General features: G+C 41.9%; 1 protein-coding gene across 3 annotated transcripts in view; it reads right to left on the minus strand.

Annotated features, from left to right (window-relative positions):
* Window positions 1-7,672: 7,672 nt before the first annotated feature.
* Window positions 7,673-16,217, minus strand: part of CNTLN (centlein) — a 172,862-nt gene continuing 164,317 nt past the window's right edge. For 2 of the 3 annotated variants that reach the window (XM_082204580.1, XM_082204581.1), the window contains one exon: window positions 7,673-8,759. In XM_082204580.1, coding sequence (XP_082060706.1) covers window positions 8,658-8,759 — 102 coding nt within the window. In that variant the 3' untranslated portion in view covers window positions 7,673-8,657. Of the gene's footprint in view, window positions 8,760-11,046; window positions 11,272-16,217 lie in introns of all 3 variants that reach the window. The other variant, XR_014214775.1, reaches the window with a different exon arrangement.

Consider the following 16,217-nt stretch of genomic DNA (forward strand, 5'->3'; position numbering starts at 1 on the left):
GTGGCTTTCTCAGCAAAGAGTACTTCCCCCAAACCTGGCTCTAGGCATCCAAGAAAGTATCCTTTTATTCTTTAACAAAATTACAAAAGCAACATGGGTGACCTAAGAGAAGCAATAACTTGTCGTGCTGGCAAACATAGCTATAGAAAAGAACTCTTAAAAAAAAAGTAAGGATTAGGTCTGAAAAGGTAAACTGGAAAGGTAAACAGCTATGTCATGGCAGATAACCTAGTTGTAAGGCATAAGTAGCTCCCTCAAAGTGAAGCAGGGAATGCCAGTCAATTCACTAAATGGAGACAGGATCACACTGAACAAATAAGTGATCAATATGGGCAGATTGCAGTCTAAACCGCTGTGTACTGTTCAAGCCAGAATTATTCACTGTTACTGGGCAATTCTTCATTTTGTACATATTGAGGAGGGGAAATATTGTAATTTTCCATTTATTTTTGCTTCCATTCCCCCTGCCTATTGCACATTGGTTGTTTTTAAAAGAAAGAAAAAACATGATGTGTTTGCGTGATGCAACCAAGCATTGCGGTGAGGGGGAGGACGACAACGATGACTCAGAAAACATTTTTTCCACATTAAAACTGTTTTACTGAAAAAGCTCACAGGAAGTACTAAAAGTCGTTTTGTGTAAAGTTTATTTAAGGCAGGTGGGAACTTTCCTTCCACTAGGTGGAGCATCAGGAACACTTAATGGAAGAATAGATTCAGCCAGGAAGCCCCCCATTGTCTATATAAAGTAAGAGGACATTTTCTTTGACTTATTCTCCAGTTTCCTTGGTCATGTTTGTGGAGGTGTACATAAAATGTGCATTTAAAACCCTGTACTATCCAATACCATTTTAAAATGTGCTGTATTTCTTGGGTTGTTTCCTTTTTTATTATGTATTTTTGTTTTGTTTTTATATTGTGATTTTATGTTGTAACCGCCCCGAGACCTGTGGGTATAGGGTGGTATGCAAAATAATGAAATAATGACACGCAAAAAAAATTAAACCCTTAAGAATCTGCTAGGCTCTAGAAATTTTATTTGGTCATTTAATTGTCACAAAGAAGCAGCTAGCAGCAACCTGATCCAGCTAGGCCATAAGCAGGTCAGAATACTTATCTTTAAATTCAGGAAGAACGACATATGCAACATATGCAAACAATGTTATTCATACATTTCCCCGTGCTGAAGAGCCCCGTTCAGAAGAAGGGGCTGCAGTGGTTGTTGACTGCACCAATCACTTCTTCACAGTGCTATTTTGTATGTGTCTACTCAGAAGTAGACCTCCTAAGAATTTAATCATCGCTTCCTGCTCCACACCTTCTTGGTAATCTCCTTAACAGCGGAAAATACATATGACTCTGAATGAGGTGTGAGGAACCTTTGGTCCTCCTGCTGTTGACTAACTGCAACTCCTATTTGCCTCGGTTCAGGGATGATGAAAATAATAATAATTTATTATTTGTACCCTGCCCATCTGGCTGGGTTTCCCCAGCCACTCTGGGCAGCTTCCAACAAAGATTAAAAATACATTAAAATGTCACACATTAAAAACTTCCCTAAACAGGGCTGCCTTCAGATGTCTTCTAAAAGTCATTTAGTTGTTTATCTCCCTGACATCTGGCGGGAAGGCGTTCCACAGGGCAGGCACCACTACCGAGAAGGCCCTCTGCCTGGTTCCCTGTAGCTTTGTTTCTCACAGTAAGGGAACCTCCAGAAGGCCCCCGGCGCTGGACCTCAGTGTCCGGGCTGAACAATGGGGGTGGAGACTCTCCTTCAGGTATATTGGAAGATTGTGAAGCTCATTGACATCTGGCAGGAGACGGGTGCCACCACCGAGAAGGCCCTCTGCCTGATTGTAGCTTTGCTTCTCACAGTGAGGGAACTGCCAGAAGGCCCTCGGCGCTGGACCTCACTGTCCACGTAGAATGATGGAAGTGTAGTTCGGCAACAGCTGGGAGCCCAAAGGTTCCTCACACTTGATGTTTATAGTGGAAAACTTGTCTGTGAAGAATTCAAATGGTCTTGAACAAGAACAAAGGGACTTGGCTGTGTTTTTTAACAGGCAGTAGCTGTTACTCTCAAACATTTCAGCTTCTTCATTGATGGCTCCACGCAATATGAGAGACCTCCAGTCCTCCTCCCCCTTCCTTGTTGCATGTGGGACAGCATACCCTCCAACATTTCTCCAATGAAAATAGGGACGTCCTATTCCATAATAATGATGACGATAATTTTATTGTTTATATCCTGCCCACCTGACCAGGTTGCCCCAGCTACTCTGGGTGGCTTCCAACGTCTATAAAAACATAATAAAACATGAAACTTTTTTTTTTTAAAAAACTTCCTTATACAGGGCTGCCTTCAGATTTCTTCTAAAGGTTGCAGAGTTACTTATCTCCTTTGCTCGGGGTTTGCAAAACTCTATACCCTCCAACATTTCTCTGATGAAAATAGGGATGTCCTAAGGAAAAGCAGGACATTCTGGGATCAAATCAGAAACCTAGATGGCTTCTGTAAATCCAGGACCAGTACTGTTCCTGGAAAATAGAGCCACTTGTGAGGGTCTGTGACAGGACTCAGGGATGGGCAGAGGAAGTCTCCTTTATTGTGCTGAGATATCAACCAGGAAAAAGCTTCTACTTGCCCTAAAACTTGGCTTGACATGGGAGACCTTTCAATTCTTGATGAACTTGGAGGTAGAGATCTCTGTGCTGCTGGACGTCTTGACCAGGAGAGGAGTCACTGCCAGAGGGTCAAGGGGCAGTTGCCTTCAAAGGTACATTTGTGGAAGCTTGGTTGACTGATTGAACCAGAGGTGGCCGTTCTTACAATAAACACACTATTACAAGGAACAACATGTTGTACGCAACTCGGTTTTCCTCAGAGTAGACTCAGCTGAAATGAATGGATCCAAGTTAGTCACATCCATTAATTTAAATGGGTCTACTCTGAGAATGACTAAAATTGGCTTCAATGCTTTCTTGTTAGAGCAATGGCTACTTGCCAATGAGTAATAAGGAATAACTGCTCAAAGAATTATTATTAATTTAAAAAAAGAAAATGACATTGATACTATTTACTACAAACTAAGCTTTATTACTCATCTCATTTTCAAAAGTCTCAGAATTAATAGCCAGATACAATTTAGCGCAACCTGACAATTTAGAATCATTCAGTGCTGCTAAATGAATTGGTGATGCAGGAACATAACATTCACAAAGGGTATTAATTTGTTTTGTTTATAAACAAATTAGATTGGTTTATAAATGGATTCTCATTACTTCTTCCTTTGGCTGGAACCTTTTTTTTTCCATTTCACTAAAATGAAATTTGCACAAAGCTAATGCAAAACATAAGACTCCAGAGAGAGAGAGAGAGAAAATATCTAAGGATACACACAGCACTTGGATAATTGGCATTATCAATAAGCCAGGATTTGTGTAAGAACAGTTTATACTGTATAGTATTAATTATGCCTCTTTAGTCCATACCCACTGACAAAACTAATTCATTAATCAGTAAAAGGCTGAGGCTAAAGAAAGTTGTAGAATCTTCACTATTGGATTTTTAAGAGAAGTTCAGAAGCTGTCAGAGATGCTCTGGGCAAAGGATATTCTGTTTGAGGACAGGAAGTTAAAAGCTGGCAACCCTGCCTTGAAGTTGCATTTTCCTGTAAAAAATGAAACGAATGAACTGGTCGTGCTTAAATCCAACAAAGGTGGGGAATTTAAGCCAAGGATGGTAAACTTGCCCTCCTCCAAATTGTTGGATCCTCCCCCTTGGACATGCCAGCTGAGGCTGATAATTCAACAATATCTGAGGGGTCACAGATTCCTCATCCAGGGTTTCAGCTGTTCAGCCCCTCCACCTGACAATTTGCCGTGTGTAGTCAAAGGCATTTGCTCTAATTCTTGTGCTGCTACTGTAATTTAATGATCTTTCCTATGATCCCTGGGATTCCTTTTTTTTTTTCCTTCAAAAGCTATTTATTAAATTTTTTAAAATATAACAATGAAAATGAAAAATAAAATACAAAATACAACATAAAAACATTTAAAAAACAAATAATTTTCCATAACATATCTTCCTTACCCTTATTTCTCCAGACCTCCTCATACCTCCCTTCTTTGTATTCCACTTCAATTTGTTAGTTCACCAAATCCTTACCATTAAGCTTTTACCGATTTGTAAACCATTTTTTCGTATCTCCTAAAGCATTACAGCTGGAAACCCCTTAGTTTCTATCCAACATCCTTCTAGCATTCATTAATTTTACAATATTTATGTAAATAGTCTTTAAATTTCTTCCAGTCTTCTTCCACCAACTCTTCTCCCTGGTCTCGGATTCTGCCAGTCATTTCTGCCAATTCCATGTAGTCGATCACCTTCATCTGCCATTCTTCCAGAGTGGGTAAATCTTGTGTCTTCCAGTACTTTGCAATGAGTATTCTTGCTGCTGTTGTAGCATACATAAAAAAAGTTCTGTCCTTCTTTGGCACCAATTGGCCGACAATGCCCAGGAGAAAGGCCTCTGGTTTCTTCAGGAAGGTATATTTAAATACCTTTTTCAGTTCATTATATATCATTTCCCAGAAAGCCTTAATCTTTGGGCACGTCCACCAAAGGTGAAAGAATGTACCTTCCGTTTCTTTACATTTCCAACATTTATTATCGGGCAAATGATAGATTTTTGCAAGCTTGACTGGGGTCATGTACCACCTGTATATCATTTTCATAATATTCTCTCTTAAGGCATTACATGCCGTAAACTTCATACCTGTGGTCCATAACTGTTCCCAGTCAGCAAACATAATATTATGTCCAACATCTTGTGCCCATTTAATCATAGCAGATTTCACCGTTTCATCCTGAGTATTCCATTTCAACAGCAAGTTATACATTCTTGACAGATTCTTAGTTTTGGATTCTAACAGTTCTGTTTCTAATTTTGACTTTTCCACCTGGAAGCCGATTTTCTTGTCCAAATTATATGATCCCTGGGATTCCAATTCATTTAAAACTATTATTGGGCTAGACGATATCTGGTTTTCAACATCGCGATATACCGATACATCACAATGTCTGAATAAGGATGGAGCTACGAAGATTTGTGATATATTGCCAGGTCAGTAATTATGAAAGTGGTATCACAATAAGGACTTCAAACCCATTTTGGACGATATTTCAATATATCACCCAGTCCTAGTTTTCATGTATGTATTCAGACATACTCTGATGCGACAGACCATAAAATAAGCTCCCAGGAGCCTTTTAGAGCAGGGATTCCTAAACTGTGGTTTGTGGACCACTGGTTGTCTGTGAGCTTCATTCAGATGGCTTATGGTATATTCATTAAATAGCTGAAAATGAAATAACGCCAAGTACAGTGCATTGCGTGGGACGTGTGTGGCGCTGTGGGTTAAACCACAGAGCCTAGGACTTGCCGATCAGAAGGTTGGCGGTTCGAATCCCCGCGATGGGCTGAGCTTCTGTTCCTCGGTCCCCACTCCTGCCAACCTAGCAGTTCGGAAGCACATCAAAGTGCAAGTAGATAAATAGGTACTGTTCTGGCGGGAAGGTAAACGGCATTTCCGTGCGCTGCTCTGGTTCACCAGAAGCGGCTTAGTCAGCTGGCCACATGACCTGGAAGCTGTACGCCGGCTCCCTCGGCCAATAAAGCGAGATGAACGCCACAACCCCAGAGTTGGCCACAACTGGACCTAATGGTCAGGGGTCCCTATACCTTTACAGTGCATTGCAGTTTCTACAACTGGCAGAAAAACCATTAAATGGCTCACCAAGACCCTTAGCAATTTTCGAGTAGTTCACGGGGTAAGAAAAAGTTGGGGTGGCACCATTTTAGAGTTTTAGATCTATGATTGTAATCCTTCTAACGACTGGTCTACATGTTCAGCGAAATTATGTGGTGTGCCCGTTTCAGACTGCTTACCATCTCATGGAAAAGCCTAGGCCAATTATTTGTTTCCAGTGTACCAGCTGGAATCTATGTGCAGTATTCAGATATGCAATTTCCCGCTTCAGCGTAACAAGATTTTACAGCAGATTTACAGCCCTCCTTTATTTGGGGGGGGGGGTTTACAGCTGTTCATCTTGCATCTCTCGATGGGTCTCCTTTTTCTCTCCATACTTTTTCAAAGTATGTCAGGAGGGAAGCAAACTATTTTGGGCCAGAATTTATAATAATCCAAAGACAATATTTTCCCGCACTTTGTGGATGAGCCTAGAATCAATCCGAAAACAGGATCAATTGGGAAAAATTTATAAGCGATGAGGAGGAAGGGGAGGAAAGTAAATCAGAGGATTGGTCTGCATTCTAGGTGAGGCCATCATTCAGGTGCGGAAATAATGAGAGGCGATGCACAAAGTACCTGTAAAATGCAGCTTGCTCCAAAATTATTTCAGCCGCTCAACAAAAATATTGGAGACAACCGGAAACGTGAAAAGTGGTGGGTTGGGGTGAGGAAATGTTGATTTATTTATTTTTACAAGCAAGTGTAGATAGATATTTGTACTAGTTCTAGCTTTATGGGCAAGATGTGATTGGGTGCGATCAGAGATTTTCCCAACATGCTATTCTTATACTCTTTTTACTGAATTAACTTAATTAAATAGCAGGTGTGATAACACGTTAATCCGTCTGAAGGGTGTGCAGGTATTTCACATCAGTTCAGGCTTCGTGGCTTACAGGGTTAACTTCAGATAAGCTTAAGCACTCAAAGCATATGCCTGCTCCATTTTCTACGCCACAACAAATAAGATCCAAAAAAATTATGTGGTGCTGAACAGCATTTACAAAATTCAGTCTCTCTTGAATCAGACAATAAAATTCATCTGTAGAAATAGCAATCGCGTATGCAGCTGTTTATAAGTGTTCTGATGTTGTTCTAATTAAATAATTGAATGGGTGGCCCCATCATTCCATGCCAAAGTCTTTGAAGAAAATACCAAGTGTTAAACCTGGAACTTCTGTTGACCAACGAACCAATAAGGCACATCACCGTTTCATTTCCTTGAGCATATTTTCAAAGGCATTTTAAAAGAAAATACTTTATATGGAAGACTAGAACAAGTTGTCAAGCAGTCTTCAGAATCTTGTTCACACAGAAGCAATTTACCAGTAGCTGAATATTTTGTCTGTGCTCTAAGAATGTACCTTTGTTCTAAAGGGATCATCTTCTTTAGGAAATAATCGAACGGGTCTTTAAATATTATTGTAGTTGTGTGGGAGGCGTTTTTTCTGGACCCAGACACGGGTATGCTATTGATCGCATGGGTCTCAAACATGGCATTTATTTCATGCCATGTGCTCTCCTGATTCCATGGGAAACAGCTCCCACATAACTAAGAGACCCTTTTAAGCACCTGTCCACAGTTGTAATCCCTTAAATCAGGGGTCGCCCATGTGGTGAGATGCCCCAACCAGAATGGCCAGTGGTCAGCAAGCTACAAGTTGTAGCTCAAACCATATGGAGGGTCCCACATTTGCTATCCCTGTCTTAAAGGTGTAGGGTCAATATGTGCTCACCTCTATTTTCAAGCATATTACTGATAGTTCTATTATTACAAAATGTTACTACAGCTATGTGTGTGAGAGAGACAGAGGGACAGAGAAACAAAGAGAAACATAATTTTACAGGGATTTCCTAGATAAAAAGTTCAACTCAAAAGCATTTATTCAAACAAAATGTTTCTTAAATACAATTAAATACATTGCACACGTAATGCACTCTTTCACAGTAAAAAAGCAAAACGAACAAACAATAGGAAGCACATGTTTGCTGAATGCTCCCTAAAAATGCTTCATTAACCATGCCTTGTGTTCCTTTTGTTGTTGTTTCACATAAAAAGAGAATTTTGAAGCTGTTTATTAGGTTAGTCAGAATCAAGGGTTTTCAAAGGACACTAATTTCAGTTTTAATGAATTATATTAAAATTTGTACTCCTGCTTTTCTGAATGTATGGCACAGTTGCCTAGGGGGTTTCCTGTGCACACACCATTCAAATGATCAGGAGCTGTGCAAGAAAAGAAGTTGCTCAAGTTCCTAATGGATTGTGCTTAGCAATGCCGGTTGTGTGATGCAGCCTCTACCATTTTTGGACTACAACTCCAGGCATGTTTGCTGGGAACTGCTCTTAAGACGACCTCTGCAACTGCATCTTGCTTTATCCAGACTTCCTACTGGCAAAATAAATTTAATTTTTAATTGCCTGAAGGCAATCTCTCTGCAAAATGCTTACACTATTTCCATTGGACTTGGGAGCATAACCAGTGTCAAATGGCTCTGCAGCAAATGCTTAGAAATGTGTTTGTGTAGAAGGTGGCTAGCAAACAAGAAGGGAGATCTACAGCCAAATCTTACGTCTGTTTACTTAGAAGACTCACTGATGGCAAGGTTGCCAATGGCTGCTTCACACTTAATGAGAACAGGTACGTTTGCTATGTCTACATTGGTGGGTATCTTTCCTTTTCATATTTGCTGTACTTTTTGGTGTATGCAGCAAATGCACCTGCCGCGACAGATTGTGAACTGGTCGTTAGTATGAGCAAAAATCAGGAGTGGAGTCAAAGTGCAAAACCAAAAACAGTAGGGGGAAGAGTCCCCTTTCTCTCTTTCAAGATTCTGTTCAGCAACACCTAGGTCATTTGTTTCACAAGAGAACTGTATTCTTCCGCCAGTTTTTTCTGCTCATTTAGTTTTTCCAGCACTGCATCCATTAAATACGAAGCAAAAGGAAACTGAAAGAGAAGCAGAGTAAGAAAAATGATCAGCGAAGCCTATATTTTTCTTCAGCTAAAAAACATTTACTAAGTGTTCTGAAGCCATTAGATTTCACTTAGTTCTGACACTGGCACACTTGCCCACGTCCGTTCTCTCCTAAAACGGATCCTCCTGATTAGTGTGTGTAACTGTTCCTTATCATAAAAATGATAAAAGAGCAGAATAAAATGAAAAAAGATAAACGCCTTATTGAACAATTCATGGTTTACTGACCATGTTAATGATGTAATCTGCAATACCAGCAGCTCTGTCATTTATCTTCAATCAGCTGATCAATATGAGGTTACAGTCATCTCTGGGGCACTTATAAGTAGACGCAGCACTGCATGCTGACTGCTCTCAGGAGAGGGAGAGAGGGAGGTATCAATACAGCTCCTTGGGCCGGAGGCAAATGCTTTCAGAGGCATCCAGTGAAACTTTGGGGACTAAATGCAGGGGGGGGGGGAATCCCTTCACAGATCAGGATTCTATTGGGAAACGTAAGCATAAAGGAAACTTAGGGGTGGGCACAGGACAAGCTTGCACTGACTTTATTTATACTTTACGGTCAAAGTTAGAAAAATGACATTATTCACAGGATGGCTGTAATTCTCAAGAAAGCCTTTGTCACATGGCAAGTCAGTAGTCTTTGTGTCCTTAGAGCAGTGGTGTCCAAACTTTTTTCAAAGAGGGCCAGATCTGATGAAGGGCCATGAGGGCCAAACCAAAGGGCCAACCATAGTTGTTAACCTTTTTTAGGATTGACATTGTTGAGCTTTTTTTAGGATTTTACTCCAAAGAAGTTGTTGAGCTTTGTTTAAGGTTGAAGTTGTTGAGGTATTTTTAGGATTTTGCCTCAGGAGATAAACTGCCACAGGAGCCAGATTAAAAAGACCGGCGGGCCGAATTAGGCCCCCCCAAAGGTCTTTGGACATGGCTGCCTTAGAGCAACAGTCCACAGCAGAAAGGAAATGTTTTTCACCATGTGAATGGGTTGCTTGTGAGCATCTAAATCTACACCAATTCTGTGAGCTCACTATGATGTTGAGAAGGAAGAAAGTGATTTCCCCAGCAAGCCACGCAACAGGTGTGAAATCTTGTGCTAAGTCTGGAAAAAGCCTTTCAATTGCAGAAGGACTTCTGAGGATCCAACCTTTTCTGGTCCCAAAGGCTATGAACCTCAACAAAGTGGGCCAGATTTCTGGTAAGAGCTAGAAACGGTAACTAGCAAATATGGCAAAAGGGAAACCAGGGGCTGGATTTGAAAAGCTCAAGCATGAGCCTAGGTCAAGGCAGATGCAGCATGTAATGACAGATGGACATATCAAGCATATTAAGTCATTCTGTTGAGACCGTTGGATTTGGTCGACAGATAACACTCAGCAGTTAGTACTGTTCAACGAACAGAAGCACTAGCAGAAGACTTCATTCAACACAGACTTAGCACAAGCAACTTCTTGAGATGTTTTGCAAGTCCTTGTGCAACACTTTATACCAGAAAATATTTCACAATGCCTTGTGCTAACAGAAGCACTCCACTGAATTTCACTTCCTTTTCACAAAGGTTTTGTGCTAAGTCAGAGGAAGTCTTTTCAGTTGCAGATGAGGGCTTCTGCTTGCACCTGTGGAACCAACCCATGGTACCCGAAGATTGCTAACCTCAACAAAATAGGCTAGGGTTGGCAAAGGGGTTTGCTTAGAAATCCCTATAGATGCAGAGGTATTCCCACAATGGGGGGGTTTAAGACCTTTCCTTCACTGCAGGCCACACATCCAAAAGGAGCAATATCAGAAATAAAGATTTGCGAGTTTGTTTGTTTTTTTAAAGTTTTCTTCATAGATGAATTAAGAATTAAGAAGAAGAAAAAGTTGTATGTGGGTACATAAGCAAATGACTAACTCAAACCATCACAGATGAGAAAAATAAATTAATACAGAGAAAAACACATCAACATGTGTGCAGTTTATATACTGGCGTTAAGGTTTCTTGTGCCACATGAACACTGATCCAGTGGGAATCATGCACTGCAGTTCACATGTGACTTTGTAAATATCATTTTCCTACATTATGCTTTCCCCCTCTTCATGTAGTTATGTATAGGGTAACCGCCATCCTTTCTATTCTTCAAAGTTTCTCAGACCCGTCTGTCACCACCCAGACCACATTTGCTTTTGAGGCATCTTTATTTTTTCCTAATAACACTCCCCTTTAGATGAATGGATTACTTTACCACTGTCTTGGGCTCATATCATTCTATATTTTACCTGCTGTTCACTACATTCTAAGGCTCCTTTGTCACTGTAAAATGATTTTTAAGGAGGTGTTTCTATCTTAATCATTCAGTTCAATCAAGGATAAGAGAGCTTGAAATGTTGCAGATGTCTTGCACATTTATCAGCTTCTGGGAATGTGTCCATGTTCTTATCTGGCTCTCTTTATAGACATACATCCTGCACTGCATCTTTGCAGTCTTCATCTTCAGTGGAGGCCTGCCAGATTTTTATTAATGGGTTAGTAAATATACAGATTTCCTCTGTGTGTTCATAATTCCTGAACAAAAAAAGCTCACCCTACAGAATCCTATCAATGAGCCCCAAATGTTTACTCTCTCTCATAGGAAGCTACATTATACTGAGTCATACTATAGGCCCTTTTAGCTCAGTATCAGAGGAACTAGGTTGCCCCCAAGATTGGGGGGGTGGGGTTTCCAGTATGTGTGACATCACGTGTATGACCCGCATGCCCTTGGGAACGGCTCAGGAGGCTGGAGGAGCCAGCCAATGAACCTGCATTGCGCATGTCACATCGTAAACGCACAACATACACCTGGAGATTGTGAGGGCCTGGCCCCTTCAAACAAATATTGAGGGAGCCAAGGTGCCTTTGGCCCCCTAGAGTTGGCATGCCTGCTTCGTATGCATAGTGTAGGGGAAGCAGGCCATGAATAAAAGCCAGGCCATAACTTCATTGATTAGGGTCAAATATGTTTCGTGTAGGCATTGGGCATGTATCCAATGACCAACCAGCTCAGGTGCAAGCTGACTGACAGCTGGTGTTGACGAATATTAGGGGCTTCTGGTGGAACCCCAATCAGTCAGTGGCCTATCAGCCTCCAAGCATCACTCTACCTGCATATATGATTTTTTAATTGACAAGAGTTACAGATTATCCTGCCTGCAAGCTTGCCATCTAAGATATGGGGCACGGAAGGCAAGAGCCACCAATTCAGGTTGCATAAATCAAAGAGATATTGCTCTTAAACAGCTGTTTGAATGGAAGGACCAGGCTGAATGTTGGTGGGCCCAGAGTTCATATATTTTATGACTTAGGCCTGGTCTCTACCCAGGGCATTTACAATGAAGGAATAAAAATGAAAATTCCTGTGGCAGGGAGTGACAAATTTGATAAGATGCGGTCAATGTTCCTGCAGCCAATCGGAAGCCGTGGAAGCACCGTCCAACGTTTGGGTTCCAAAGAACGTTCACAAACCAGAACACCCACTTCCGGGTTTGTGGCGTCCAGGAGCCAAAACATTTGACTCATAAGGCGTTCAGGATCCAAGGTGCGACTGTATATATATTCACCCTCTCCACCTACCATAAGCAAACACACACTTCTTTGGTTGAGGGGACAGAATGTAAAGATGAGGCCTCTCACTCTGGTCCTTTGCTGCCCCCACTTTCCCTGCAGTTTGCCCACTTTAAGATGTTTGACAGATTAATTTGATGCAGGACAGGTTGATTTAGAGTCCGCTAGCTTTGGCAAAGAATAGTTTTCAGAGTTTCCCATTTGAATTAAAATTTTAAGTCAGTACAGTGGTACCTCAGGTTAAAGACGCTTCAGGTTATAGACGCTTCTGGTTATAGACTCCGCTAACCCAGAAATAGTACCTCGGGTTAAGAACTTTGCTTCAGGGTGAGAACAAAAATCGTGCGGCGGCAGCGGGAGGCCCCATTAGCTAAAGTGGTACCTCAGGTTAAGAACAGTTTCAGGTTAAGAATGGACCTCCAGAACAAATTAAGTTCTTAACCTGAAAGGAAATATCCCTTTCCTATACAGTTGCATGGCCTGACAGGGTCCGTCAAGATGGTATGATTATCTCCACTGGGATACCTTGTGCCTCACACTGCAACCTGTTTATTCAGCTAATTTTGTGTGCTGCAACGTTCAGTTGCTTTTCATAAGCCACATCACTGCAGAGCTCATATTACCTTACTGAAAAGACAACCCCGAGCAACAGAAAACAGTTTTACCAAAGTTTGTGATTGCTATGAAGGGAACAGCGGTTGCGTTGTGTGCTGGGTGATGCAGATTCTTCACGAGCTGCCTATTGTATAGATTTCAGCTGCCTTTAATGTAAGGCTACTAGAAGCTCTGCTCTCTGAGGCTTTCAAGAGAGCAAGGCCTCGTGAGAGAGGAGGCAGACATCAGAGAAGTAACTCTGCTAGCAAATGTCTCCAGGGACAGGGAAGTCCCATGAAACAGCTCAAAGGGCAGCTACAACTAAGGTACAACTAGGGAGCAATTTTTAATTTAACTGGCCCCTCCCAATCTTTGATCTGTTTTGCTTAAATTAAGCATTGGTGGTAGTAAGAAAAATGGCAGGTTTGGTACATGATAAAAAGACTCATATGACCCAATTCCAACAGTCATAGATTACAGTAAGCAAAGAAAGAAAAACGGAAGATTCATATGAAGTGGTCCTTAAAGATCCAGCAATGTTTGGTGTCTGATAAGACACTGCACTGTGCTATGGATTTCCCATTTGTTATCCTTCTGCCTGCAGGGCAGGGGGGAACAGCGAACAGAAAGGAAAGAGTCACACAGGGAGTGCCACCATGTTTGTGCTAAGCAACAGGGTGGCTATGGGTATTACTGATATGTATGTATGTATTTTCGTAAAATGTATATACCACTTGATTGTAGAAACACCCCCCCCCCCAATTCTTGCCACAGATCTGCCCTGCATCACTATGCCTCCACCCTGCCCCTGACTTGGCAGAAGCAAGGGTTGACATTTGGTCCTCTTAACGCACACAAAGAACCTCTTAATTAGAGTGACGGCATTTAAGGCAAAGCAAGAATATTGGTCAGCCCTTTAACAGGTGACCTTTAGCTTCTGCTGCAAGGTAAGTTCTGCAGCACTGAAGCAAGGGGAAAGGGCTTAAGCAGTGGACCATCTGTGATTTGGCTGCTGTGTCCTGGCTCCTGCATCTCAGCCAGGCATTATATTGCCAAACCCAAATATTTATTTACAAGTCAGCCTTGCAAATATCAATGGTTTAAATAGAAGCCGGGTTCTTTCATTAGGTTCTCATCCTCAGCACACAGTGCTATATTACACACACACACACCCTGCCGCCCCAAAGCGTCTCTTGGAGAACATGTATTTAGAAACTCATATTTTCACTTTTTAAAGTACAGAAGTGAGACTATATAAAGGGTTACTTTGATTATGGATAGCTGGAGAAATGTACGTTGGACATTTAATATATGTAGGTATGCCACGTAATAGATCTCCTAACCAAGTCTTTCTCCATAAACTCTGTGTGCATCTGTGCCATGGGAGGTCATTGATTACTCTCTATTCCATGAGCTTTAAGAAATGTTATGCATTGGAGGGACCCATTCATTTTTTCTTTCCTTCCCCAAGGCTTTCTGAACTACATGGATATGTGTTTCCATTCCAGCTTGAAATTATAAAAATGATGTAACTTTAAGAATTGGTTCGTTTGCTTTTTTCCCTCTTCCTATTTTCCTTTTGCGTCATATCCTTCAGTTCATAAGCCTTTTTGGCAGGCTTCTTTTGACTGTGGGTAAGCTGCTCTTGGAGACTTTTCAACAGAAGAGCAGGGCTGAAAGCCATTAAACCAGGAATGCAGAACTGTTGCTGAAGGCCAACTCCCATCAGCACCGGTGAGCCAGACCAATGGCAAGGATGATGAGGTTTGCAGTTCACCAACTTCAGGAGGACCAAAGGTATTATAAGTGATCCATAGATACTTTGGTGACGAAAGGTGCAGTCCTTACTGAAGGTCCAGGAGGAGGCTACAGGATTCTGCGGAAGCCCTGCTACACTGGTGGAAAGTAAGAAGCACCATTGCCGTGACACTCCAGATATGCCAGTGAAATGTGGAGCCAGCCAAGGGAATGGCAGTAGGAGTGCTGTTGTTGGCTAAGCCACTGGGGCTGAGGATGTTGCGATGTCATCCTGCATTCAGTGCACATGGAGATAGGAGGCATGTGCGTGTCCTAATGCATGGATGGCATGCGTTGATGCAGACAGAGTCTTGATTGAAGGCTCATGGCAATGTATCCGGGGACGTTGTGGGTGCCTCTGTTGTGTTTATTCTACCGTCATATGTTCTGGTTGCATTTCCTCGACCTCATACGAAGGTCCACGCTTCCTCTCCTCTCCTGGGCGAAACATGGTAGCCATTCCGCTAGCATATGTCGCCCCTGCTCCCCCAATACAGGTAATGCGAGGATAGGATTGCTCCGTAGAAAGACTCTAATAGCCCATTAGGTGAAACAAGAGCTCGCTGGAAGCTTTCTCTCCACTCTGCCTGTAATCTCACTCATATGGGCCGGGGGGGGGGGGGGAGATCACTTTATGCAGATATATTTGTTCAGCAACTGCCCAGAGATATTATATTTGTTAATCAGCAACATTATTGATGATTTCCTTAGGCAGAAAAGACCCCGTCCCCTTTAGGTATCAGCAATACAGGAAACACAGGTGGAGATGCAACAACTACGAGGTGTGCCCCGGTTTACGACTCCTCTCTGGGGGAATCTTTAAATGACAATAAAGAACAACCAGTGCTCACCATGAAACTGCTCCCTCCCAAATTCTAATGTAGTACTAAAACGGTGCATGTCAGCAATAAAAATAAAACGTCTATGACATTTTAAATGTTATCATATTGTCACAGTGGAATAAAATTAGCTTGAAAAATGATCCAAAGGGATGTGATGCTGTTCATTTATGTATAACAGCAACAGCAGCAGTTTCCCTGTGTTCATAAAGGTTTCTCCATTAAATTTACCTCCAGTCAATAATTAGGAGTCCACAAATAAACCTAGGCAATTAAATCAATACTGTTGGGCAATTATGTTCTAGAGGCCAGGCTCAATGGCACAAGAAGACACTATATCAAACTTCGGTATTAAGTGATCTCATGTACTTTGCTGCAAGACATTCTGTGAGGGGGTGGGGAGGAAGTGGGGGGGGGGAGGTGGCCCAGCAGATCACAAAACGGACGTAAACATCTTGGATGGGAAACGCAAATGACACAAGAGGGCTCTAACTTTTCCAAGCTTATTGGCCTCCACAGAATGGGCAGGAGTTTTCATGTCAGCCTGGCCTTGTCTGCAGGACGTGCTGCCCTTCATGTTCCACAAAACTGGATGGGTGCCTGCGGTACTGGTCCGC

The sequence above is a fragment of the Podarcis vaucheri genome, assembly GCF_965113315.1.
Source record: "Podarcis vaucheri genome assembly, chromosome: 17".
Lineage (NCBI taxonomy): Eukaryota > Metazoa > Chordata > Lepidosauria > Squamata > Lacertidae > Podarcis > Podarcis vaucheri.